Source organism: Symphalangus syndactylus, chromosome 2, assembly GCF_028878055.3.
Source record: "Symphalangus syndactylus isolate Jambi chromosome 2, NHGRI_mSymSyn1-v2.1_pri, whole genome shotgun sequence".
NCBI lineage: Eukaryota > Metazoa > Chordata > Mammalia > Primates > Hylobatidae > Symphalangus > Symphalangus syndactylus.
In genome coordinates this window covers 16,931,110-16,957,033 of record NC_072424.2, presented here as the reverse complement: position 1 = coordinate 16,957,033, position 25,924 = coordinate 16,931,110, and the positions used below count along the sequence as shown (strand labels likewise).

Sequence of the window (25,924 nt, the reverse complement as noted above, 5' to 3'; positions counted from 1 at the left end):
AAAACAGTTGGCTTGGGTCATCTCTAAGACCTAGCTCAGCTCAGACTCATGAGATTTCTTTATTCCACTTCATCCCAGGGGCATCTCTTGGCGGGCCGAGGAAGAGTAGCTAGTTCAGCTCCCATTCATTATCTGCCAGCTTTTTCTGCCCCAGAGCTTCAAAATCTGGGGAGCCAGTAAGGCAGTTGTCATAATTGGTGAGAATAGCTCCCCATGGCTGGCCCTGCAGATCCCACAGGCTGCAGATTAGCAAAGCTGGGAACTGCAGAGGCCAGGATGCTAAGCCTGGGATGGGTGGCGAGGGGCTATATTCTGAAGGAGGGGCCCCAGCTCTATGCAGTTTTCATTTATCAGCCTCGTTATCACAACTGGCCCATCACTCAAAGCCACCTTTCAGAATGACCAGTCAGTCTACAACAGAGCAATGTCTTCAGGTCTGCTGCAATTACAAATGCATCTCTGGTTCTTAGATATAAGAGAGAGGAAAGTCTCACCCCACAGCCAGAGAATGGGAGAAATTCTAGCTTTTCCACCCAACACCCGGTATCATGCACGTTTCAGGCTTTCTGGCCACTCAACACAACACCCATTCTCCTCCCTCTTTCTTTTGGTAAAAACATCCTGATTTCTTCCTGAGGAATGACCTCTTTCCCACTTTGATACAGTCTGATGGGATCGTCATTCAAGACACTTGCCCTCCCCAAGCCAGGAGATGGGCACCAGACCCCAGCAGAGCCCACTGCACCTGCTCTCCCTGGAATTGGGATCATAAGCAAAGAGACAACAGCAGGGGGACATGGCTGAGGCCTCTGTTCCATGACCAGCACCGTCAGAGACCTTCCATCAGCTCTGCCAAGAAACCCTCAGAGCTCCTGGGCTCTCATCCTTTGTGCCCCCCTCCTCTCCTGCTTTCTCTCTGATTCTCAAGCTGCCCCCTCATTTTCAACTTCCTATTGTTACCCACAGTAAAATCCCTAACTGATTCATCTTCCAAATCCCAGGGTGTGGTGGTGTAAAGAACACACACCTCCAGTCACCTTGGGGTAGCAGAGCACACCCCGTGACTCTTCCCAAGAACCAGGCCCACCACAGGGCACAGCCATGGGCAGGACCCAAGCTCCCATCTCACTCACTTCTCAGCTGCTCAGCCTCAGGCTCGGGATGCCTCTGAATCTCAGTTTCCTCACCTTTAAAGTGGGAAAAAGTTTGCCTACCTGATGGGACTGGGTAACAACTGGTGTGGGTGAATAAACTGCACAGAGGGCCTAGCTCAGCACTGGAAACCTGCGGTGCGCTCAAGAATGGCAGGAGGGGATTGTTGTTGCCCTTCTGATTCGAAATCCTCCTTGCTTCTCATCCATTAACCCCAGGATATATTGAGAAATGCAATCGGCTTCTTCCTGACTCAGGGCACTGAAATCACCACGTTGCTTTTGGGTTGCCCAAAACACTGTGTCGCCAAGAAAAGCCTTTCAAAGCCCCTTTCGGGAAGGGATTCTTTTTCGAACTTGAAACAAGAAGGAGTCATTTGCCAAACTGAAATAGCACGTAAACCTTAGAACCCACAGATTTGAGTGAATTCTAATCTCGGCCCAAACTGGCAGGAGTGAGGGGGTGTTGGGGAGGGAGGATGAGTCAGAGATTCCGCCCTTCAGAGGGGGCAGCCTAATATGGCATTGGGGAGCCACAGGAGACGGCTTAGGTATGCCTGGACTTTCAGACTGGAGCCACAGCTCTGGCCAGGAACCAGCTGTGTCCCCCCCACACACCTCCCAAAAAAAGAGAACAAACTTACCCTCACATACGCATGGAGCAGAGCCTCGGGGTGGCAACCTGAACTGAGTGTTCAGATCCATCAGCAGGAACCAGCTGAGAGACCAGCAGCTTGCCCCCAGGAATGATGGCAACCAGCCTTCTCCTGGCATGCCCTGGTTCTTGGGCCAAACATGGACCTGTCCCTGCAGACACTGTGTGGTCCTCGCTGACTCCAAATTCTCCTAAATGCAGCCTCCGTGGAGCCTGTGATACGGCACGTGAGCCTGGGAGTAACAGGGAGGCCTCGCCCCGTGTAACCTCAGAGCACGTGTCGTTTATTTTTAGGCCTGGAGTAAAGGGCCTGGGTAAGGGGGGAGCTTCAAAAGGTGAGATTTCTGTCGTTGGAATAGTTTTACAACGTAATGAAAACAAAGAGATGGCTCTTAGAGGGTGTGGGTGGAAGCAAAGCCAAGTTCTAGCCCTGGAGTGGCTCCCCCCAGCTGTGTGACTTTGGTCAAGTCTTTGCACCTGTTTTTTATCTGTAACCTGAATAGAGAATTGGTTCTCAAACTTGAGTGCTCATCAGAATCATCTGGAAGGCTTGTTTCCTGGGCCCTGGCACAGAAATTCTGATTCAGAAGACCTGGGGCAAGAACTAAGAATTTGCATTTCTAACAAGCCTTCAGGGCTATAGGATTCAGGGGTACATTCCATGGGGAACAGTCTCACTCATTGTCCTGTATCCCCAGCAAAAAGTCCTCTGATTGGACTGGCTTAGGGTACATGCCCATTTCCGACCAGGCCAGAGCCTGCTCATTGGCCTGGCCCAGGTACTGGCTCCATCCCTGGAGCCAGGAGATGAATCAGCTTCCCCCTAACCAGTTGAATCATCAAAACAGGGAGTCCAGATTAGGAAAGAGTAAGGGAGGAATTATGCTGGAGAGACAAGCAGCAAGTGCCTGTCTCAGTGGCAGAGCAGCACCTGAGCCAGGTGAGGCTCACTCCTCCAGGTCCTGTCTCTAGCAAGCCTGGCCAATTTCCACGTAGATCCTCTGTTTGAGAGGTCAACTCTGGGTGTTGTTTGCTGAACTTATGCTCCTGTGAAAGAAATTTGGGAGGAGACCTAGTTCAGGTCCCTGCCTCCAGGGAAGGTAGTACCTAAACCATTCCAGGCAGATGAATTCCGACCAAATCTTCTAGGAAGGAGGTAATTACCTGGGTTCTCCTGAGTGGTGTTCCTGAGGGAACTTCAGCAACACCATGTCATTCATCTATATCCCTGTGATCTGTAGCAAATGTACAGACAACTATAACTCATTCTTGCGTGAAGTCTATTTCTGACCTCAAAGCAACTCCCAGGTAATGAAAGTGATGAGATGATGATGATGACAATGATGATGATGAAGGGGCTAATGCGTCCCTTCCTTTTTCTCTGAGGCCTTGACCTTCCCTATTAGGGGTTTGTTCAGGATTTCATGTTATAAATGATTTGCTCAGAAAGGCAGACCAGCAGTTTATCAACCTTCCTACCTGAGCCCCCTGTGGATCACCGAGACCTACGAGCCAAGGAGATGAAGACCACAGAGATCTAGTTTTTGGTCCATAGTCTGAGATGCAAAACTCAGGGCCAGGAATGGATCTTGGGTTTAAGGCCCTGCTATGACTCTTGCCTCAAATCTACCCATAAATTATCTGGGCACTTGGGACTCATTTACTGGGAAACAGAATAATGTGAGGATTCAGCCAGCTGGCAGGCTCTGTGCTGAGATGGCCTGAATTCAGTCCAGGCTATGTGACCTTGGATAACTCACATTACCTTTCTGTGCCTCTGTTTTCTCGGGAGCAAATCAAATTCTAAGCGTGCTTATATTACAAATGTGGTTGTAAAAATTAAAAGACGCAAAGCACTTGAAATATCGCCCGGTGCATGACAAGCCATTTATAAATATTAGGTATGATTATTCAGGCATTATTCAATTCATCAGACATTAATGAAGCATCCTCTGGCGGTGAGTCACCGTATTAGGGGACAGAAATTCATAGCAATAAAGATCTGAAAATTTGTCTTCACAGTGTTCATAGTCTAGGAGAAGATAAGACCCAAAGAAAGATAAACCACAATACATCATGATATACGCTGTCACTGAGCTTTGAATAAAGTGCTGACTCTGTCTGGAAGTGACCAGGAAGGCCTTCCAAGGGACATGATGTTAGACCCGGGCCTTGAATGAGTTTGCCAATGAAAACTGTCTGAGGGAAGCCACTCTAGATACAGAGAACAGAATGCTTGTGTCATGAAAGGGCCTGCAAGTCCACGGAGCGATGGTTTCAAAGCAACAGGAGCACAAGGTTCCTGAGGAGGGAGTGGCGTATATCAGGCCCCAGTAAGGTGGTTAGAACGTGATGCTGCAGACTTTGGACTTGATCTGCAAGCCGCAGGAGCCAACCAAAGTTTTTAAGCAAGAGAATGGGATGGGATGAAATATGACGTTTTTAGGACTATAATGGGTTGGTAGCAGGGTAAAGGGTGGCCTGGATGGGAGAGACTGGTACAGCTGGGCCAGTGAGGAAGCTGAGCCCAGACAAGAGACGAAGGCTTGGGAAATGAGAAGGAGGACGGATTCAGGATACTCTTGTCAGGACAACAGACAGAAAGTGGTGGCTCACCAGATATTAGAGAGAAGAGGAAGGGAGGAGTCCAGGCCGAGTCTAGAGTCTCTGGCTTGGGAGGCTGCGTGGATGGTCTTGGCTAAGTTAGGGAACATGGGCAGAGGCCCAGACTTGGGCAGGTGGGCATGGATGGAGCAAATGGGTGCGTATTTGGTGAGTTAAGTTTGCATTACAGAAGTAGGCCACCCCTTCACACTTAAAATGTCCAGCCATTCTTGGAAAAAAGTGAGTAGATTATACACAGTAGATTTTCAAAAATTTTCCTGAGAGTAATCATATCAGGCCAAAAGCTCTGTTTTCCAATAATTAAATCCAGATAATTTTAAAAACCTGTGACTGCCAGGCAAGGATCAAAACAAGAGTAACAAGCAAAACCCCGCTGTAAATGCAAACCTCTCTTAATTGCATTACATAATTGAATCATGCCCACTTAATTTTGTCCACTAACATAAATTAACACACTTAAGAGACATCCACATGAGGATTCTGCCAAGGCCCCATGTCAGCCTGTACCCCAGCCGAGAATGATGGACAAAGTTCCCTTTTATGCAACACTCTCCTCAGAAAAAAAAAAAAAAGAGAGAGAGAGAGAAAATACCTATTTTAACCATGGAAATAAATATAGGAGATGATGGCTTTAAAATTAAAGGTTGAGAAAATGTCATGCAGCAAAACCCAAACCCCAAACGTGGTCTAGTAAGCCACAAACCACATATATTTGCACTTCAAGAGTGAAAGATCTTTTGAAACAGTCCTTGAAATAAAGATTCCCAGGTTCTACTGGGGAAGGACCAATTTTCATCCAAAACACATCTTTATGTCTAGATTTGAAAGCCCAGGAAAGTGTTCCTAATGGAAATGCTGACCAGCCTCTCCACATACCACACCAGCAAGATCTCAGCCCCTTAAGAAAATAAGACTTTCCTTTGCAACTAGGTCAACTGGGAAAGAAAGTAATTTTTTTTCTGGAAAGTTTGCGTTTTCAAATGGACGTTAGGAAAATAACTCCATTAGGGAATGGGATGTCTTATTGCCTTCAATTTTACCCGAAGCCCAGTTAACTGGTTTCGAGAATCAGAAAGTAGCAAAACAGGAATCACCTGTGGTCCAGATGTGTCGTCTGTGAGACGGGGAGAATTAATGATGCCGGGCAACCAACTCTACTCAGGAGTCATGGGCACGAGTGTCCACACAGACCAGGCAGACACATCACGGAGTGAAGCTGGCCAGGTGGGAGCTGACCAGGTGGTGCTCACGTGCCCCATCTAAAATGAACAAATGCTAATTCCCTCTAGGGACTACGGCCATGCGGCACGGTGGGCCAGTGTCGCCAACATCTGCATTTCTATGAAGAGCACTTGAAATATGCATGCTTCTGTGAAGTCTTCTGAATTTTAACATGGAGAACCAATTCCAAAATATTTTAACCATAACACAGGCCAAACAAAGCACAGCTCACTGGCACCATTTGAGATCTGAGCTCTGCTGCCTCTAAACATCATCAAGGCAGAGTTTCAACAGGTCAAGGGAAGGAGAAAAAAGAAAGGACCCTTCCTTCAGGCAGCATCAGGATACTGCAGTCGGCAGACATGGGTTCCTGTCCCAGCTCCTTTACCAACTCCTCTGCATGTCATCGGCACGGCTGCCCGGCCCCTTCTCTGGGCCTCCATCCTTTCATCTGTGAAAAGGAGCAGGTCAAGGGGAACCGTAAGAGCTCACCTGCCACAACCCAGGATTCTACACCCTCAGCCAATAGAACAACAAACAAGGAAGGATTATTCTTTGGAAAGCAGCGGCAACCTGGAGCTACTGGTGAATTCAGGTGGGTAAAGCCTTCTCTACCACTCCGCAGGAGTCAGGAGATTTTTTGTGAGGAATCTCTCCAGCCTCTGGAAGGAGAGGGAACTGGTAACATGCTGAAGCCGCCCATGTGTTTGCATAGGCGTGGGAACTCCCAGCTCTATCCACACTTCTTATCCTCACCAGAAGCCTGAAAGGCAGGGACACTTGTCAGTACCTCTGTCTGCGTTTTGGAAATTAGGAAATAGAGGCTCAGAAGGGGCAAGCGTCTTACCCCAAGGTCACCCAGCAATCAGGAGGCCAAGAGGAGGCTAGGGAAACCAAGGCTGCTCTCTGTGAGAAAAAACCACCCATTTCTAGGCAATAAAAACCAAAATTCTGCAAGAAGAGCAAGACTCTCTGTTAGAAATGGGCCATTCTCAGCATTTTCTCCTGTTCTGCCCCTTTTCTGACCCTCCAGAGGCACGTGAAGATGGCCATGGGTAGCTCTGCCTTCGACCTGACTTAACAATGGCCACTTCTGTTTTAAAGGACTTTCTTCCACCAAAGAGTCCACCCTCCTTCTACATAACTCAATTGAAAACAAATTGGACTCATCTCCTGGAAAGGACATGGGTTTTCTCCTTTCTCGTCGACGGCATTCTCTTTCAGAACCCCTGATGTGGGAAAGTCGGAAGGCTGTGGGTGTCTGTTTGGCACCTGTGGGGAGCAGGCCACCTGCATCTCTAGGACCTCCCGACATCGGTGGGGACAACAAACAGGTCTGCATCTCCAGAGAGACACAGCTCCCCCGTCCCCTGAGAGAACAGCAGCTCCCTGACAGTGGAACATGTGCTTGGAGCAGCGGCACCCAGGGGAGAGCCTCTCCTGCCCACGGCGTGCATGCCGGGTCCCAGGACTCACGCCCTCGTGTTGAAGCCTAGATACGAATGGATGTGGGCAGAGCCATCTTCCTCGTGGCCCAGGGATGACGACTTCTTATTTACACACATTTGCGGTTTCTCTTCAGAACTCCACCATGTTTTGCCTCTTTCTAGCCCTTTCCCAATGTTACCTGACAACAGCTGTGTCAGGGAGGCAGGGCCTGGGAGTTTAGTATCACCCTAGGTTATAGAAGAGAAACTGAGGCTCAAAGGGACGAAGCGATTTGTCAGGGCCATCTGGAGGGTGAGAGCTGAGCCGGGTTTAAGTCCAGCTTCTGGCCTTCCCTGGGCTGGGCTGCCTGGCCACCCACCGCCCCTTCTCACCCTCACTTGAAGGCTGAGGGGATTCCCTGTGGTCTGAACAGTGAGGCCAGGAGGAGACGCTGGTGCTGGCTTTGAAGTCAGTGGCTACTCAGAAGCCACCCCACTGGCTGGGGAAGAAAAGGGTTAATGCCCACAGTCTTGTAGCTCCCGTAGATGCTGTCTGGGGGCTGAACATGAGACCAGGACTAAAGGAGAGGGGGAGGGAAGAGGGAGAGGGAGAGGGGGAGGGAAGAGGGAGAGGGGGAGGGGGAGGGGGAGGGAAGAGGGCTACTATGGACTGAATTGTGCCCCCTGCCCCCAAATTCATATGTTGAAGTCCTAACCCCCTAATGTGACTAAGAGATGGAGTTAGGAGGTAACGAAGATGACATGAGGTTATAAGAATGGGGTCCTGGTCTAATAGGGTCGGTGGCCTGATAAGAAGAGGAAGAGAGAGGGAAATATCGCTTAATCTCTCCATGCTGTTGCACCAAGGGAATGCCGTGTGGGCACAGAGTGAGAGGGTGGCCATCTGCAAGCCAGGAAGAGGGCCTTCACTAAGAACCCAACCGTCCTGGTACCCTGATCTTGAACTTCCAGCCTCCAGAACTGTACGAGAATAAATGTGTTCTTTAAGGCACCCAGTCTGTGGTATTTTGTTATGGCCGCCAGAGCTAAGTCAAGGACAAACTCAGAAGAAGAGGGAGAAAGAACAGACCTACCTCACAGTGGCCAGCTACCAACCAGGGGGCATCATGTCACCCCACGCACCCCCAGTTTCTCTGCCTAACACCATCCCCCTAAAATCGTTTTCCTCTTTAGGAAGCCACAAGGGATACTACTTCCATTCCATGGAGACCTGGGCTGAGGCCTGCCCCAGTGAGCTCAGACAATCATTTTTTCTTTAAAGAGTTCCCTTCACATGGGCAGATGTGAAGGAAAGTCTTTACAGAGTCTTTTTTTAAAAAAAAAAAAAAAAAAGAGTCTTGCTCTGTAGCCCAGGCTAGAGTACAGTAGCACGATCTCAGCTCACTGCAGCCCCTGCCTCCCGGGTTCAAGTGATCCTCCCAGCTCAACATCCCGAGTAGCTGGGATTATAGGCATGTACCACCACACCTGGCTAATTGTTTTGTAATTTTAGGAGAAACGGGGTTTCACCATGTTGGCCAGGCTGGTCTCGAACTCCCGACCTTAGGTGATCTGTCCGCCTTGGCCTCCCAAAGTGCTGGGATTACCAGCGTGAGCCACCGCACCCAGCCTAAAGAGTCTTTTTTAAGAGTCTTCTCTTATTGTTCCCCTCCTGTGCAGGGCTTATTCCTATAGCTGTTGTCCACCCAAGAATGACCCTCAAACCTTCCTCTGGCCTAGGTAAGCTCACTCACTTTCTGTCTCCTGTTCTAGCCTCCAGGAAGGTCAAGTGTGGGTCCCCACCTCCCTTGAAGCTCCCCCATCAGGGAGGGCCTGCTGGGCAGCTGTCAAGGTTGCCAGTATTAAGATCCCCAGATCCAGAATCAGCCCACACAAATTTGCATCCCAGCTCTCCCGTGTGGCAACCACATGATTGTGTAGGTGTTAACTGACCTCTCAGTGCCTATCTCACACCACTGTTATGAGGATGAAATGAGAAAAGATGCTGGGAAGACCCACCCCAAGCAAGTTTCCTTCTCGGCAGGGTGAGGCAGGGAATGGGCCTGGCCTCTCTAGGCAGTCTCTGGCACCACAGCAGCCCCTTGGATAAAATATATGTTGCCCAGCAAATTATGTCATGAGTACCAGCCTTGTTCTCCACTAACTTGATAGTAAAATTCTTGGAGAGGGCACCAAGCCTCAAATCTCCCACCCTCCACTGCTGCAATGGGTTGAATAGTGGCCCCCAAAAGATATGCCCATGTCCTAATCACTGGAACTTTTAAACGTGGCCTTTTTTGAAAACAGGGTCTTTGCAGATATAAATAAGTTAAGGATTTCAGATGAGATCATCCCGTGTTATGTGGGTGGGCCCTAAATCCAATGACAAGCATCCTAAGAGACACACAGAGGACAGACACACACCAAGAGGAGAAGGTCATGTGAAGACAGAAACAAACTGGGGTGATGCAGCCACAAACCAAGGAACACTTGGTGCCACCAGAAGCCAGAAGAGGTAAAGAATTCTCCCCGAGAGGCTTCAGAAGGCGCTTGGCCCTGCTGACACCTTGATCTCACACTTCTGGCCTCCAGAACTGTGACAGAATAAATTTCTGTTGTGTTAAGCCACCAAGTCTGTGGTAGTTTCTTACAGTAGCCTTAGAAAACTAACAGAACACCCTTAGGACTATTTCAAGGATGATTAATAACTAATATGACTTCCCATCCCCAGTGCAATGCTGGGCCCACAGTACTTGTGACTTGCTGGCTTGCTGGGGAGGGCAGAATGAGCCCAGAAATTGTTCCAGAGGTCTCCCCAGACAGCAACTTCACACACTTGCTTTGGGCCAGGCTTAAAGAGCCAGCTCTGAAGGTGCCAGCCTCGTTTCTCCCCTCGTGATGCCAGCTCTACCCAAACAGCCTATTCTCCCCTGGAAACAGGGTATGGCTACACATTTCTAGAATGCACCATGCCCCTTGGGTCAAAGCACCTGCCTCATGGGAACTAAGTTAACCACTCCACCCCAACTCCCTTCACACAAACTCTGACAGTGTTTCAGCTTTGGAGCTGCATCCATCAGGCAGGCACACCTAGCAGCCAACAGGCGAGGCATGACTGCTTAAAGGAGTGTGGGGGAGCGGGAAAATACTCATGTCCCTTCTTACCTGAAAGGATGGGGAGCAGGCACCCCTGGGGTGGCTAGAACTTTGGTCTGGCAGATTGAGAGAAGGGCTTAGAAATGAAACTATTCAGGCTAACTAGACCTTTTGGAAGTGGCAGGCCAGGGTGGGGTAGCTTGGGGAGATTTTTAAACTCTACATTAGTCTGTTTTCACACTGCTATAAAGATATACCCGTGACTGGGTAATTTATAAAGAAAAGAGGCTTCATTGACTCACAGTTCTACATGGCGGGGGAGGTCTCAGGAAACTTACAGTCACGGCCAAAGTTGAAGAAGGCACATCTTACACCATGGCAGGTGCGAGAGAGAGTGTGTGTAGGAGGAACTGTCAAACACTTATAATAAAACGATCAGATGTCAGGAGAACTCACTCACCATCATGAGAACAGCATGGGGGAAACCACCCCCACGATCCAATCACCTCCTCCCCTCGACATGTAGAGATTACAGGTTCCCCTGTCAACATGTGGGGATCACAATTCGAGATGAGATTTGGGTGGGGATACAGAGCCAAGCCATATTATACTCCAGCCTCCTAAATTAAATGAAAAAAAACTACTTGATTTACATTAAAGCAGTGTGTTTGCTCTGCAAAAGCAGCTCCCAGTCAACTCCCCAGTTCCTCAAACCCCCTTTCATGCCAACTTCAGACCCTCTACTAATCCTTTGAAGAAATTCTGGAACCATCCACGTTCCCCCACACCCCGCTCCCCCACTACCCTTCTTTCTTGCTAGCTGCTGTGCTCTTCTGCGGCTGTAGGGATGGTCTGGGCTCCCCTCCTAAGATGCTCTTGGGGCATGTTGGAGATCTTAAATAACCAGAAGACCCTACATCGTGGGGCCACTCAAGAATTCTGAATGTTTTTAATGTTCTTAAAAGCTGTGAAACCCTGGTCTACAAGAGTGTGTGGGCATGCACACACACACACAACCACAAATACCTGCCTGGCCCCTGGCCCAGGAGCCCCTTCTCAGGTTCTCCCTGGGTCTTCGGGTGCCATGTAGGTCAGAGCAGCCCAACAATGTGGGCTCCAGCCTCGCCTGCTCCTTCCCTCCCACCCAGTCTTTAAAAAGAGTCTAGGCTTTCACCCTGGGGACCTGCCCAAGGCTTTGCTTCCCCAGAGAGGCTATGAACACCCAGGTTTCCACTACTAGGGGTCCCCTCTTCATCTGCGTATCTCCTGCTCTTGACCACATTCACCTGCTTTCAGATCAGAAAAATAAGGGCTTAGTGCTTGATTTGCTTTCAGCCTCATTTAGAAGACAAGGGAAAAACTGAAAGCAGATTCAAGCATTTTTATTACCGGTCTCCATTACCTGTACACATTTATTGCATATGTAGATTTTTTTTTTCCCGGATCTGTTTACGTGGGGAGTGTTGCGTGCTGATTTATGGCACAAGTGGCTCTGTCATTTCAAGCCTTCAGCCATCACAGCTGTAGAGATGCTTTTTAAACTCCAGCTAATGGGAAGAAAAAGAAGTTTCAGTTACGTTGTGTCCAGGCAAACTAAGGCAGTTCCAACACTAGTCTGTCTTGGGATTGCCTTTGCGTTCAGAGTTTGACAAGGGTGCGTGCCTGTCATTGCATCATGGAAAGCTTAATGTGTGCAAGGACACCAGGGTGATGATGGAAAAGAAAACCCGGCCAACAAGGTTGTGTAGAGGGCCACCCTGCCCCCTGAACTTGGTGTTCCAGCCGGAGCAAGGAATACAGTGTTACGGTACAGAGGTGCTCCCTGGCAGAAAGAGACCAGGTTTACTTCCTACCAAACAAGCAGCGTTCAAATCCGAATGTCAGCCTCTCACCTCCCCTCCTTCTGGAAGAACCGCATCGTTTATTTAGCCTTTGGTTTGTGGATCTCTGTGGCAAGCTTGTTAGGAAGAGCAGTGGGCATGTTACTACAGGGGCAAAATGGTACCCAGACGGCTGGTTTAGACATAGCGCGTTGGCCACTTACTGTCTCCAGACGATCTTAGAACCTCCCACTTGGCCGAAGGGCAGTTTTCATGACTTTCATCCCTACCCTCAGTGGCGATCTCTCAAGTGGACCCCAATTCTGTTTTTTGTTTTTGTTTTTTAGACGGAGTCTTGCTCTGTCACCAGGCTGGAGTGCAGTGGTGCCATCTCAGCTCACTGCAACCTCCGCTTCCCAGGTTCAAGCGATTCCCCTGCCTCAGCCTCCCAAGTAGCTGGGACTACAGGTGCGTGCCACCATGCCCGGCTAAATTTTTGTATTTTAGTAGAGACGGGGTTTCACCATGTTGGCCAGGATGGTCTCAATCTCCTGACCCCGTGATCCGCCCACCTCAGCCTCCCAAAGTGCTGGGATTACAGGCGTGAGCCACCACGCCTGGCTTTTTTTTTTTTTTTTTTTTTTTTTAGAAAGAGTATCGCTTTGTCACCAGGCTGGAGTGCAGTGGCACGATCTCAGCTCACTGCTGCAACCTCTGCCTCCCAGGTTCAAGCAATTTTCCTGCCTCAGCCTCCCGAGTAGCTGAGACTACAGGTGTGCACCACCACGCTTGGCTAATTTTTGTATTTTTAGTACAGACGGGTTTTCACCATGTTGGCCAGGATGGTCTCGATCTCTTGACCTCGTGATCCACCCGTCTCAGCTTCCCAAAGTGCTAGAATTACAGGCGTGAGCTACTGCGCCTGGCGTCTTTTTTTTTTTTTTTAGATAAGATTTCACTATGTTGCCCAGGGTGGCCTCGAATTCCTGGGCTCAAGCAATCCTCCCTCGTCAGCCTCTTCAGTAGCTGGGACTACAGACATGCACCACCACACCCAGTTTGGACCCTATTCTTGAAAGCAACACCCAGTTTCAGGCCCTTGTTATCTGCTATTGTCTTTCCCCACAAGGCATGGGAAGGATTCTACCTGCCTGGGTCTGGCAACCAACTAGCACATTGTATATCTAAGCCAGGGGTCATCAAACTTTTTCATAAAGAGCCATGGGTAGTAAATATCTTCAGCTTTGTGGGTAATCCCTGTCGCCACCATTTCACTCTGCTGCTGTTGTGGGAAAGCAGCCATAGACATTATGTACATGAATGAGTGTGGCTGTGTCCCAGTAAATATTTATGGACACTGAAACTGGAGCTTTATATAATTTGTACATCTCTATATATATTTTTTTCTTTTTCTTTTTTTTGAGACGCAGTCTCACTCTGTTGCCCAGGCTGGAGTGCAGTGGTGTGATCTCAGCTCACTGCAAGCTCTGCCTCCCAGGTCCATGCCATTCTCCTGCCTCAGCCTCCCCAGTAGCTGGGACTACAGATGCCTGACTAATTTTTTTGTATTTTTAGTAGTGACGGAGTTTCACTATGTTAGCCAGGATGGTCTCGATCTCCTGACCTCGTGATCCACCCACCTCGGCCTCCCAAAGTGTTGAGATTACAGGTGTGAGCCAAAATATATATTTAAAAACATATTTTCAACCATTTAAAAATGTTTCTTAGCTCATAAGCAGTACAAAGGTGGGCAGTGAGCTGGGTTAGGTCTGTAGGCCTCCATTTATCAGGCCCTGAAATAAGCAACAGCAGAACAAGCCCTCCCACTCCCTACACCTCTCAGCTCAGGTTTGAAGTTTTGACTTTGCCTTTTTCATTCATAGCTCTGGCTGCTACTGGGTGAGAGCCAGCCATCAACAAGGAATTTCTGCATTTTGGTGAAACCTAAATCCAGCAAGAGGCAACGCAAGGGCCAGTCTCATGGGGAGTCAAGACCAGGCCAGGAAGAAGAGGAGGCTCCCAATTTCCTCTCCTGCTGTGATCATGTGTACAAAGATATACACAGCCTCTTTCCAGAGGAGGCAGCAAGTCAAGTCACAGAACAATCTGAAAGGGCAGCCCTGAGCCTGTGTTCACGTTCCAGCCATCTTCTCCCACTTAAACCTCTGCAGTACACGCCTGTAGAAATGATTAAGAACATCTAATGGACTTCCCCACACAACAGAAAGTTTATTTCAGCCTCTCCAACCATGTCAGGTGAACGATGCTAATTTTACAATTCCCAGAAATTCCGTGGGGTGGCCCCTGAACCATACACAATCCCAAACTTCGAGAGCCTCAGGCTTTCTCTGTTTTTCCCATGTGATAGTTCCCTTTGTCACACCACCCATTTCAATTTGCTTGTAACAACACCAAACCTGGAGCCGGAGAGAGCTTGCCGTGCAGAAACCATCCAGAGCTGCTCCTGTTCCGGTCTGCCTTCGAGACCGTGGTATTTCACCATTCACCAGCTTGGTCTGTGCACTTCTTAAGTTCTTTTTCCAAGATGGAGTCTTGCTCTGTTGCCCAGGCTGGAGTGCAGTGGCGCAATCTTGGCTCACTGCAACCTCCGCCTCCCAGGTTCAAGCGATTCTCCTGCCTCAGCCTCCTGAGTAGCTGGGATTACAGGTGTTAGCCACCACACCCGGCTAATTTTTGTATTTTTAATAGAGACAGGTTTTCACCATGTTAGTCAGGCTGATCTCGAACTCCTGACCTCAGGTGATCTGCCTACCTCGGCCTCCTAAATTGCTGGGATTATAGGCATGAGCCACTGCACCCAGCTGCTTGATTCTTAATTTATAAATCTGTAAGTGTCCTCTGTCCCTTTCAAAGAACCTCATGCTATGGATTTTAACTAGTAAGAGACACCAGCAAGCGTCAGTTAAGTATCCTCAAAAGAGAATTAGAGGCTGGGAGCAGTGGAATGGCTTGAACCCAGGAGGCGGAAGTTGCAGTGAGCCTAGATCATGCCATTGCACTCCAGCCTAAAAAAGAATTAGAAGAGGAAAAGAAACCTAAAAGGAGTGCAGCCCAAAAGGAGGCAGTGTTCTGAGCTGCAGAAGGAAAAATCACCTACCCATATGTGCACGGTAAGCTAAATTCGGTCACTGAACAGCTTCATGTGCTGAAGTATCCCTCTGTAAATTGTATTTCAAAGGTCCGGAGCGGATGGTTCCCCAGTGACGGCATTGAATGCCCTCCCATCCACTGACTTCTACAGCACCTCATGTGACCTTCTGAAACAGGACTTCAAGGCAATTTGGAGGAGCCCATTCAAAAACCCCAGACACCCAGCAGAAACAAGGGCACAAGAAGGGCCCTACTCCAGAATGTCACTTAAGACATGGACGGCTTCTGCTGTCCCTGCCCAGGGTCGACAGCCAAGTTATTTCAAGGCTCCTGGGGATGAAATGTGAGAGAAGATAAACTTTGCTTTCATCTTTAAAATCATGAAAAAATAAATAACATCAAAATGCAGGCTGGGTAAAGAGGAACCCAATAGACCCGCATACATAAGTAATGGTGCATTCATTAGTCCCCATGGACTGCTCAAGCTTGCGTGACTTTACTTGGTATAAAACTGGGGATGTGCGTAGAGATACACTCAAGCATTCCAGCCAGAAAGATCCTGCATCCTTGCACCACATAGCAGTGCTTCCTTCCTCTCTCAGCCAAGAGGGAAGACAGGGAATTGATTGGTTTCTCAGCTTCTCCATTTCATGAAGATCCACTGAGGCGTCTTAGCTACCTTGGCCATTTCATCAGTGTGGAAACCAAGCTGATTAATTGAAGTATCTTTTTCTGGAAAAACCAGGAAAGCATTATGTATCTTTATTCAATAATCTGCATCCTATCTCCTCAGCTATGAAATTCTTAGGAAAATACTTCATATCCACTAGGATGGGTATAATAAAAAATATGGATAATAACAAGTGTTGGCAAGGATATGGAAAAACTGGAACGCTCATGCACTGCTAGTGGGAATGTACAATAGTGCAGCCACCTTGGAAAACAGTCTAGCAGTTACCATATGATCCCGCAATTCCACTCCTACATATATGCCCAAGATAAATGAAGACCTGACCACACAAAAACTAACCCAGTACATGAATGTTCATAACAGCACTGTTCATAACTGAAAAGTACAATCTAAATGTCCATCAACGGACAAATGGATAAACAAAATGTAGTACTTTCCTATCATGGAATAGGATTTGGCAATAAAAATGAAGTGCTGTTACAGGCTACCGTATGAACAAATCTTGAAAACATTAAGTGAAAGAAGTTGGACACAAAAGGTCACATAGCGTATGATTCCATTTACATGAAATGTCTAGAGTAGGCAAATCCATAGACAGAGAGCAGATAGGGGGTTGCCAAGGGCTGGGGGAGGGGGAAATGGGAAGTGGCTAATAATGGGAATATAATATGTTGGCTTTCTGGAGTGATGAAAACGTTTTGGAATTAGATAGTGGTGATGGTTACACAATGTGGATATACTAAAATCACTGAAATGTAGAAAAAATTCTCAGGAAGTAGAAAACGAACATTTATTGAGTCCTGTCTGCCACAGCTAAGCCCTACAGCAAATCCTCATGGTAAGTCGAGAGGCTGGTGAGGACAAGGTTCACCTGGAGACAAACATACAGACAGAAGCTGGTATTTGCCCACCATCACCCAGTTGTAAGAAACAAACCCGGCCGGGCGCGGTGGCTCACGCTTGTAATCCCAGCACTTTGGGAGGCCGAGGCGGGCGAATCACGAGCTCAGGAGATCGAGACCACGGTGAAACCCCGTCTCTACTAAAAATATAAAAAAAAAAAAAAATTAGCCGGGCGTGGTGGCGGGCGCCTGTAGTCCCAGCTACTCGGAGAGGCTGAGGCAGGAGAATGGCGTGAACCCGGGAGGCGGAGCTTGCAGTGAGCCGAGATTGCGCCACTGAACTCCAGCCTGGGTGACAAAGCGAGACTCTGTCTCAAAAAAAAAAAAAAAAAAAAAAAAAAAAAAAAAAAAAAAGAAACAAACCCAATCAATTCTGTCCGAGCCCACAGTCCACTGTCTTTCTCCTGCACTGAGGAAGGCTGCAGTCTTTTTCCTTAGACCACATCCCAGCCATGTGACCCTCACGGACCTCAAGCGGAACCTCAGCTTCCTCCTCTGTCCTAGCTGAGCCCTCTGGATCCGGCCCTGCAAGCAATCTTCAATGATGCAGTATAAGGTAGCAGCCCCATTTCTCATTTTCAAAACTGGAGGTGGAGGCCGGGTGCGGTGGCTCATGCTTGTAATCCCAGCACTTTGGGAGGCCGAGACGGGCAGATCACGAGGTCAGGAGATCGAGACCACGGTGAAACCCCGTCTCTACTAAAAGTACAAAAAAATTAGCCGGGTGTGGTGGCGGGCGCCTGTAGTCCCAGCTACTCGGAGAGGCTGAGGCAGGAGAATGGTGTGAACCCGGGAGGGGGAGCTTGCAGCGAGCCGAGATCGCGCCACTGCACTCCAGCCTGGGTGAGAGAGCGAGACTCCGTCTCAAAAAAAAAACAAAACTGGAGGTGGAGTCCTCAGTTCATAGCAGCTCAAGTTGGTCAGATGTTTTACTATAAATGCATGTTTTAATTTCCTATGTTCCTATGTGCGGGGTTAAGGGACTTCCCACAAGATCAGATGCAGAGAAGCTCCCTGAGGAGGGATGGAGAAGCTGCATGGTGGATGCGGGGTACCCTGTCCCCTGGAAAGGCACAGAACCCCCGTGAAGATGCTACTCTTCCACCCGCTTTCTCTGGCTCCCCATCCTGCCAGAGGCTACCATCAGCTAGACGTTTTGAGGCAGCCTCTTGGATATGCCTTTCCCAGTTAGGAACAGCAGGCCGGGCACTACACATCCAAGATGCCTGTAATCTTTTGGTTCTTCACAAATGAACTCATCTCATGATTAGGTGACCATCACATGTGGTTTCAACTAATTTCCGACGCTCTCCTTAGGTTCTTGGGGGAGGAGAGCCATAAGCTCCAGGATTCTTATCGAATCCTGCCTGTGTATGCTCATTTGGGACAGGTCTCAAAAAAAAAAAAAAAAAAGAAATACTGTATAACCTGTCATTCTCATGGACCACACTGCCTTCTCACCCTTCATGACAAGTGTCTCTTTCAAAATAATTCTAAAATCAAAATGGCCAAAAGACCATTTAGAATTCTTGCCCACTCATCTCCGTGAAATGGGCAAGAAATACAGCAGTTCTTACTGCCATTATAATCTACACTGTCAAGGCTATAAACTGCCCTTCAGTGTCTAAAGTACAGCATATGCACCAGAGAGCTGCACAGAGGAACCAGCGTAGACCCCACCAAGTCCATCCTCACCCTCGCCAAGGACATCTCACCGTAGAAATGTTCCCCGGGATGTACATCACCGTGTACACTTGTGTCTAACAGGTGACACTCTTTTTTTTTTTTTTTTTTTTTTTTGAGTCGGAGTCTTGCTCTGTCACCCAGGCTGGAGTGCAGTGGCGCAGTCTCGGCTCACTGCAAACTCCGCCTCCCGGGTTCACGCCATTCTCCTGCCTCAGCCTCTCGGAGTAGCTGGGACTACAGGTGCCCGCCACCACGCCCGGCTAATTTTTTGTATTTTTAGTAGAGACGGGGTTTCACTGTGGTCTCGATCTCCCGACCTCGTGATCCGCCCGCCTCGGCCTCCCAAAGTGCTGGGATTACAAGCGTGAGCCACCGCGCCCGGCCTGACACTTTTCTTAGGTGGCTTTCATACACCTTATTTTTAAAATCACATTCCCAAGAACGCTGTTATCCTGTAAGAAACAGAAAGACAGAGGTTTGGGAAATGCAGAACCAGGACCCTAGGCCACTCCCCTGATGGCTGGTGACACCTTGCTCCACCATGAATGGCCTCAAACACAGAGAAGACCCCAAAGACAGCACTCTTTACCAATGACCCTGTAAGGTTCTAAGAGCCTGGCTGAAGTGCAGGAGAAGTTGGCCTGTGTTCAGTTCCCTTTCCTGCTGCTGATGAGGCTGGCAAGTTGATATAACAGACCCTTAAGGGTCATAGATTTGCATTTGTTAACTGACAGGCAAAACTCTAGTTCCCTCTTCAGATCGTTGGTATGAAAATACATAATTATTCAAAAATTTGTCCAAGTTTTCTTTTGGAAAATTTGAAGCAAATCCTTCTCTCCATACATCATGAAGAAAACACCCTAAAAGGTTTTTAAGTCCCCAGGATTCAGATGTTCTGAACGTCTTCCCTACTCAATACCTGTCATCCTTAGGTTACCTCCCAGTTTGCAAAGCTCTCTACCATGTGGCTCTTTGTTTGCTCCTCTGGGGAACTGGTAGGGCTCAGAAAGGAACGATGATTCCATTGAGGTGCCAGTAAGCAACTGAGCCAGGGCTCCAACCAACCAATTCAGATTTTCCACTGGATCAACCTCAACCTGTCACAGGTACTGCTGGTCTCAGTCAACCCTTCTGGCAAGTCACCCCCGTGTGTAGCACATAAGACCCTTGGCAGCCCTGCCCTTCCTGCATTCACAACAGCACTCAGTCAGCACCTCCAAGCACAGGAAACCATTTGGTAAGACACGAGTATTAAAAAAATAAGTTCCGTGACATTTATTTTTGTCTTGTTAACATTAATATCTGTAGAAACATTTTTATTGTCAGTATAAAAATTAACAGATTTTATTAAATACTTTCTCCAATTTTGTAACACATAAGATCAGTGTAATCTGCATCCATTTGCATGGTTATTGCAAAGTGAGTGGGTGTTTCCAAAGCAAAACACAATACTTGAGCACAGAAGGAATGACGGCGATATTTTGTCTGATGTAGGTATGAGGCTGGATCTTTTGGTGAGGTCCTGCCAGAATTAGATGAAAGCAATCCCTCAAAAAGACGGACATATCCCCAAAACTATCTGCAGAACAACTCTGTGTTTCAGTTTTCTATGATGGGACTTGAAGATCCTAACAGGCGTCTCTAACGTCAAAGAGTCTGGAAGCCATTATCAAAATTCACTGAAGAGAATACAAGCTAATCTGATTAATGTGCAACTCAGAAGCAGAAGGCCAGCTGCCAGAGAGAAGCACATTCTGCTATCATTTCAACTGAAGTCTGTCCTCAAGGAATGGATTAAGGCATCTTTTAAGAGGACGCTGGTACCATTTGTCTTGGGAAGTCCAGTTAGACGTTGCATTGACGTAATGACAGGGTTGTACACCAAAATGAAACACCTTCCTATGAATGAGTTCTTTTAATATGGGGCATTTAGGAGGTCTAAGAACAATCGTCTGACAGCAGCATTTAAACACAAATAAATCAAAACTTCATTTTCCCCAAATTAGTCATATATTGTAAATATTCTCTTTTCAAAGGATCTGATAACTAGTTAAGTCCAAGCAATAGATTAACTAGTCTGCTGTGCTGCCTGCATAGAAATGCCACTTAAATTACAAAAAAAACTATAAATGATTAATTGTTTTGTATATTACCGATTCATTAATAAATTAATGTTATACCATTTTCCCTGAAAGCAAAAGTATTTTTCCACCTCTGCTCGGTGAAAATTAAGAAATTCTGTGTAAGAACAGCATTTAGCAAATAGCTATTAAAAAAAGAGAGACCAATTTTCTAGGTGCATTGGGACATCCATTTAAAATCAATACAAAAAATAATTCCTTGTAAATATATAATATATATTTATACATAATTTGAATATATTTACATACATCCAGCACCTATATACTGCATTTGTGCTCTGTAAGTGTGTGCTGACATAAATCTTCTCCAATTATTACAAAATTAACAAGGAAGGCAGGACACATGTCCACCTTGAGTCCTACTGGTCCACAGCCAGTACGCGTGGCAGGTGAGAGGGGTTACGTGGTGGCTTGTGGCAGTCCACTGCTCCAGAAACCTTCTTCTCCTCCTGGTGAAGATTACAAGTTTTCAACTGTATAAATCTTTACACGTATGCTGATTACTTTTCCAATTATTTACTTCTCTGATCCATATATACAAGCGGAGACAACAAGCTCTGGGAAGCATGGTCTCCCTGCTCAGTGTAGCTAGGTTCCCAGTGCTGTTCTGTTTGGGGACAGGCAGACACAGTCATTCATGTTTTAACACTGCCATTTATGTGTGGATACTGAGGCAGGCATGGTTCGTAAGGCATGGGGTCTGGAGAAAAAACAGAATCATCTCCTGAAGAACAAGAACTTCTTGTGTCAGGGTAACTAGGTGAATACTGTTCGAGAGGTTGGCTGAGGTCCAAGTATTCCTGAAAGAAGGGAAGAGAGACGTTTTATTTCATCTTGGGTCAGGATAACAAGGTGAATATGGTTCGAGAGGCTGACTGAGGTCCAAGTATTCCTGAAAGAAGGGAAGAGAAGAGTTTTATTTCAAACACAAGCTCTTGAGATGTGGGTATTGGACGCGGGACAGGACAGGAGACCCCTTGAAGGTGAACAGAGACCCAGCCCACCTGACTTCCACGAAGACCTCCCTGAGACCACGTCTGATGTACTCCAGGCTGCCCTTAGCTTTTCTCTTGGAATCCATCATCAATCAACTATTGGCACGTAGAGAACCATAAAACCTAGTCGAGCTATAGGTGTCGGGCAGGCAACTCGACTTCACACGGACCTAAATGACCCGCTGAGTCTACACCACCTCCTCACTAGAGCCCTTGCTTCAAATGCGAGCCCCAGCAAAATGAAAACCCGTCACATGTTGTGGGTCCCCAGGCCCCCTTTAAGTAGTTGAGACCATGAATATTTATTTTCTGAATTACATTTTACTATTGTAGTTTCTGGGATAATTGAAGGGGAATACTTCTTCATTCAGCGGGTAATTTAACAGATGTAACTCATTACTCTCAGAAGCTCTCCGAGTTGAAAATGTAAACAGTTCAAAAAAGGCTTGGATATACTCATGTATGTTAACTCCATAATACGCTGTTAAAGGAAACTTTAGGAAAATATAGGTTAAGTTTCAAAGTTCTGAAGGTTTGAGATTCTGAAAGTGTCCTCCGCTCCCCAAGGCATCCAGTGCTGGTGCTGCAAAAAGCCCTCTGGGTGTCACCCCAGGGTGACACTTCCTCCGACTTGGGTGCCCACAGACAGCTTTGTATGGCCTGAGGGCTAAAGATGGTCTTTAACATTGGTAAGCATTTGAAAAACAAAAAAAATCAAAAGAAGAATAATATCTTGTAGGATTAAAATGAATAAAATTTATATACAATTATATAAAATTCCAATTTCAGGATCCATAAAATTTTACTAGAAGACAGACTAGAACACATCTACTAGAACACATCTATTTACATATTGTCTGTGGCTACTTTGAGGCTACAGTGGCAAAGTTGCGACAGAGACCATAGGGCCGGTGAAGCTGAAAATATTTACTCCCTGGCCCTTTACAGAAAGCAGTTGCCGACCCCTGTTCTGAAGCTATGAAAAGCTTTCTCAATTGGGAGCTTGTGGGTTTCTCTGCCTCCACTGGGCTGGCACAGTGGGGCAGTTCTGCTCACACATCCAGAAGCCAACAACTATTCTATGACATGTGGTTTTGCTGAGAGGGGGCAAAAAGTGCAGACCACAGCACAAACAGCCTCAGTGTTATCAGAAAAGAGCCCATGGAATGTTGGCAACTAGACATTTTTAAAGACACACACACACACACACACACACACAAAACCCTATAATTCATCACCAGGGTTGGCAAGAGAAAGAGTCCCCATCCCAGAAGGGGAATGTGTCAGTTCCAACAACATCAGCATTAACCACACAACTGGAAACAAACACACCCACCACATCAAAAGAGAACTTTTTGCTTACAATGATAAAAACGAAATTTTGTCCTAAATGGAACCATTTTTCTTGAGCATATGGTAATGATTTTCAGAAGGAAAGAAACTTCAATTTTTATATCCGCCAGACAATATGGCATTCTGCTTTTTTATTTTAGGGTACTAGATACAAACTTCAGTATGAACGGACCCACTCAACATGTAAATATATAAATAAATCACTTTGAGCATAGACATGAGATCATTAAAATAGAACTTTAGTGCTTTTCCCAGTTTTTTTTTTTTTGGGACGGAGTCTCGCTCTGTCGCCCAGGCTGGAATGCAATGCCATGATCTCGGCTCACTGCAACCTCCGCACCCCCCCCCCCCCCAGTTCAAGCGACTCTGCTGCCTCAGCCTCCCGGAGTAGCTGGGATTACAGGCGCACACCAACACGCCCGGCTAATTTTTTGTATCTTTAGTAGAGACAGGATTTCACCATGTTGGCCAGGCTGGTCTGGAACTCCCAACCTCATGATCCGCCTGCCTCGGCCTCCCAAAGTGCTGGGATTACAGGCGTGAGCCACTGCGCCTGGCCAACTTTTCCCAGTTTCTAAATGAAGCCATAAACTTTCAGATCTGATAGGAAAAAAATAGGGATATCAGTAGATTCCAGGTCTACAGTTAAAGGAACTTACACCAGAAACAACAATTTTGGCAGAAGAAGAAAGTTGGTTTCTTTCCCCCCTTGAACCGTTCCTTTCCTTTCAACTTCTGAAGGTCAGCTGTATTCATTTAAGTGCAATCTCTTCCTTCATCGAGCACAGGCCACAGTCAGACGCATAAGATAAAGCTGCTGAGCTAAGACTTCATATCACTACATTTGATTATTATTTTTTTAAAAATCACTCTAAAACTATTTTCTAAATCAGAAATTAAGTGTATTATTTTCCTTCTAAAATATTTGGGGAAACTTAACTTTTTTCTTGTTGAGACAATTGCATGGCTTGGAGTTAGTTTCCTGTGTAAAAGAACACTATTGTGCATCCTCATTAAATATCTCAAAATACATTCATTAACAATTTCTCTATCTTAAGATCTGACTAGACTTGATGGGTTTATCATCTTCCTGCTCACAGCCTATGCTTTCCATAATTATAAAAGGCACTCTATCTGCATATTGAAGGAGCCACTGACATGGCTAAATTTGCACAATGAGTGACAGACGAGTGTTTATTTTGTTGGCAAGGATCATAAATTATTATTATTATTATTTTTTTAGATGAAGTCTCGCTCTGTCTCCCAAACTGGAGTACAGTGGCGCAATCTCAGTCACTGCAACCTTCACCTCCTGGGTTCAAGCGATTCCTCGACCTCGCCTCCTAAGTAGCTGGGATTACAGGCACACACCACCACATCCAACTAATTTTTGTATTTTTAGTAGAGACAGGGTTTCGCCATGTTGGCCAGGCTGGTCTCGAACTCCTGACGTCAGGTGATCTGCCCTCCTCGGCTTCCCAAAATGCTGGGATTACAGGCGAGAGCATAAATATTTTAGGGAAAATAAATATTTTAACAAAAGGTATGTTTTTATGTAAAAATCATATAAGTTGCTCATTGTAGAAAACAGTGTATGTTTACATACACCTAGAAAGAGGCTGCAAGGCATACGGCATTACCGACAGGATCACGTGGGATAGTATTGTGGTAACAGAAGCTGGTGTTACAAACCTTCATTGTATTCCATCAAGCAAATGATGACGAATGTTATCAGTTCACCCACTAATGACCAAAGCACAGAATCAAACTTGCACAGGAATCCAAGCTTTTTCCCATGCACACCAAAATGCAAGTGAATACTGCTTCCCCCTCCCACTCTCCCACACACCCTGGACTGCTCCACCAGCAGCTACACTGAGGGCGGCCTTAGGGATGTCCCTCTGTCTTTGGTTTCATGAGTCAGAACTCACAAAATGAAGTTCTGAGAAAAATCATGATTTGAGAGGAACCCATAGTTGAACTATCTGACCCTATGGAAAAAAAATAAACAAGACCACAGACTCCAACCAACAGCCAACAGGGGAGTATGTGTGTAAAATGCTACGCATGTCTCACAAGACAAGCAAGGACAAGGGGCTTCTGGAAGGAGGTTCTTACCTCATTGGTTGTGAGAGTGAGAATTCGATCCAAGTCTTCTACCAACTGCTTGAACGTTGGTCTCTGGGAGGGCACTGCATGCCAGCAGTCCCTCATCATCATGTACCTGGGAAAAATGGATTTCCTTGAATTAATTTCATATGCACTGGGTACGTGGTTATATTCAGTCTTAATAGGCAATATGGGGACGTGCTGTGAATTAGGAAAATGCATCAGAACTTTCCAAGCAACTAGATTAGGAGGTCATGAATCACTTTCCCAAAAGCTTCCCCGCAAGTTCCTCCGAAAGGCACTTTGACTTACAAAAACAGCACGTAACCCAAAACATGTTAGAAAGGCATCTAAGCCATCAAGAAAGACACATCTATGTGTTTTCCCTGGTATCCCTGGGCCACAGTGACATCTCACAATGGCATCACACCCTAAAGATGCTTTGGAGGCTGAAGGAAAACACGTATTTCCATGGGCTGGTCTCCAGTCTTCCCTCCCCTGACACCCTGCCCTGCACCAAAGCAGCTCTACTATTTATCTGCCCAATGCTTTGGGTCTTAATGATTCTAGTTGACAAAGCTTCCTGAGTTAAACAAAAATAAAATAAAATTTGGAAACTACAACTTCAAGTTTTTTATGAATTAATCTGCCACCACTGGGCTGCACACTAAGTTCCTGATTAACTCTTAGACACGCTTAGCTTCCCAGGTCTTATCTTGATTATGGGTTTCGACAGATCCTCTACATTAAAAAAAAAAAAAAAAAAATAGGAATGACAAAGAGCACAATAAATGCCTTTATATAATATGCTATAAAATGTGGCCATTCATCAGACATCCACAGTACACCGAAAAGCACTCATGGGATTACTGATATAAAATCCCCATGAAATGATACACAATAGACCGCAGTTTCTGGGACAATCACTCCTCTTAGTTAAT

General features: G+C 46.7%; 1 protein-coding gene across 9 annotated transcripts in view; it reads right to left on the bottom strand.

Annotated features, from left to right (window-relative positions):
* Positions 1-19,636: 19,636 nt before the first annotated feature.
* Positions 19,637-25,924, bottom strand: part of FGFR2 (fibroblast growth factor receptor 2) — a 121,421-nt gene continuing 115,133 nt past the window's right edge. For 7 of the 9 annotated variants that reach the window (XM_055246825.2, XM_055246835.2, XM_055246845.2 and 4 more), the window contains 2 exons: positions 24,993-25,098; positions 19,637-21,326 (listed from right to left, as the gene is read on the bottom strand). In XM_055246825.2, coding sequence (XP_055102800.1) covers positions 21,162-21,326; positions 24,993-25,098 — 271 coding nt within the window. In that variant the 3' untranslated portion in view covers positions 19,637-21,161. Of the gene's footprint in view, positions 21,419-24,992; positions 25,099-25,924 lie in introns of all 9 variants that reach the window. The other 2 variants (XM_055246808.2, XM_055246817.2) reach the window with 1 other exon arrangement.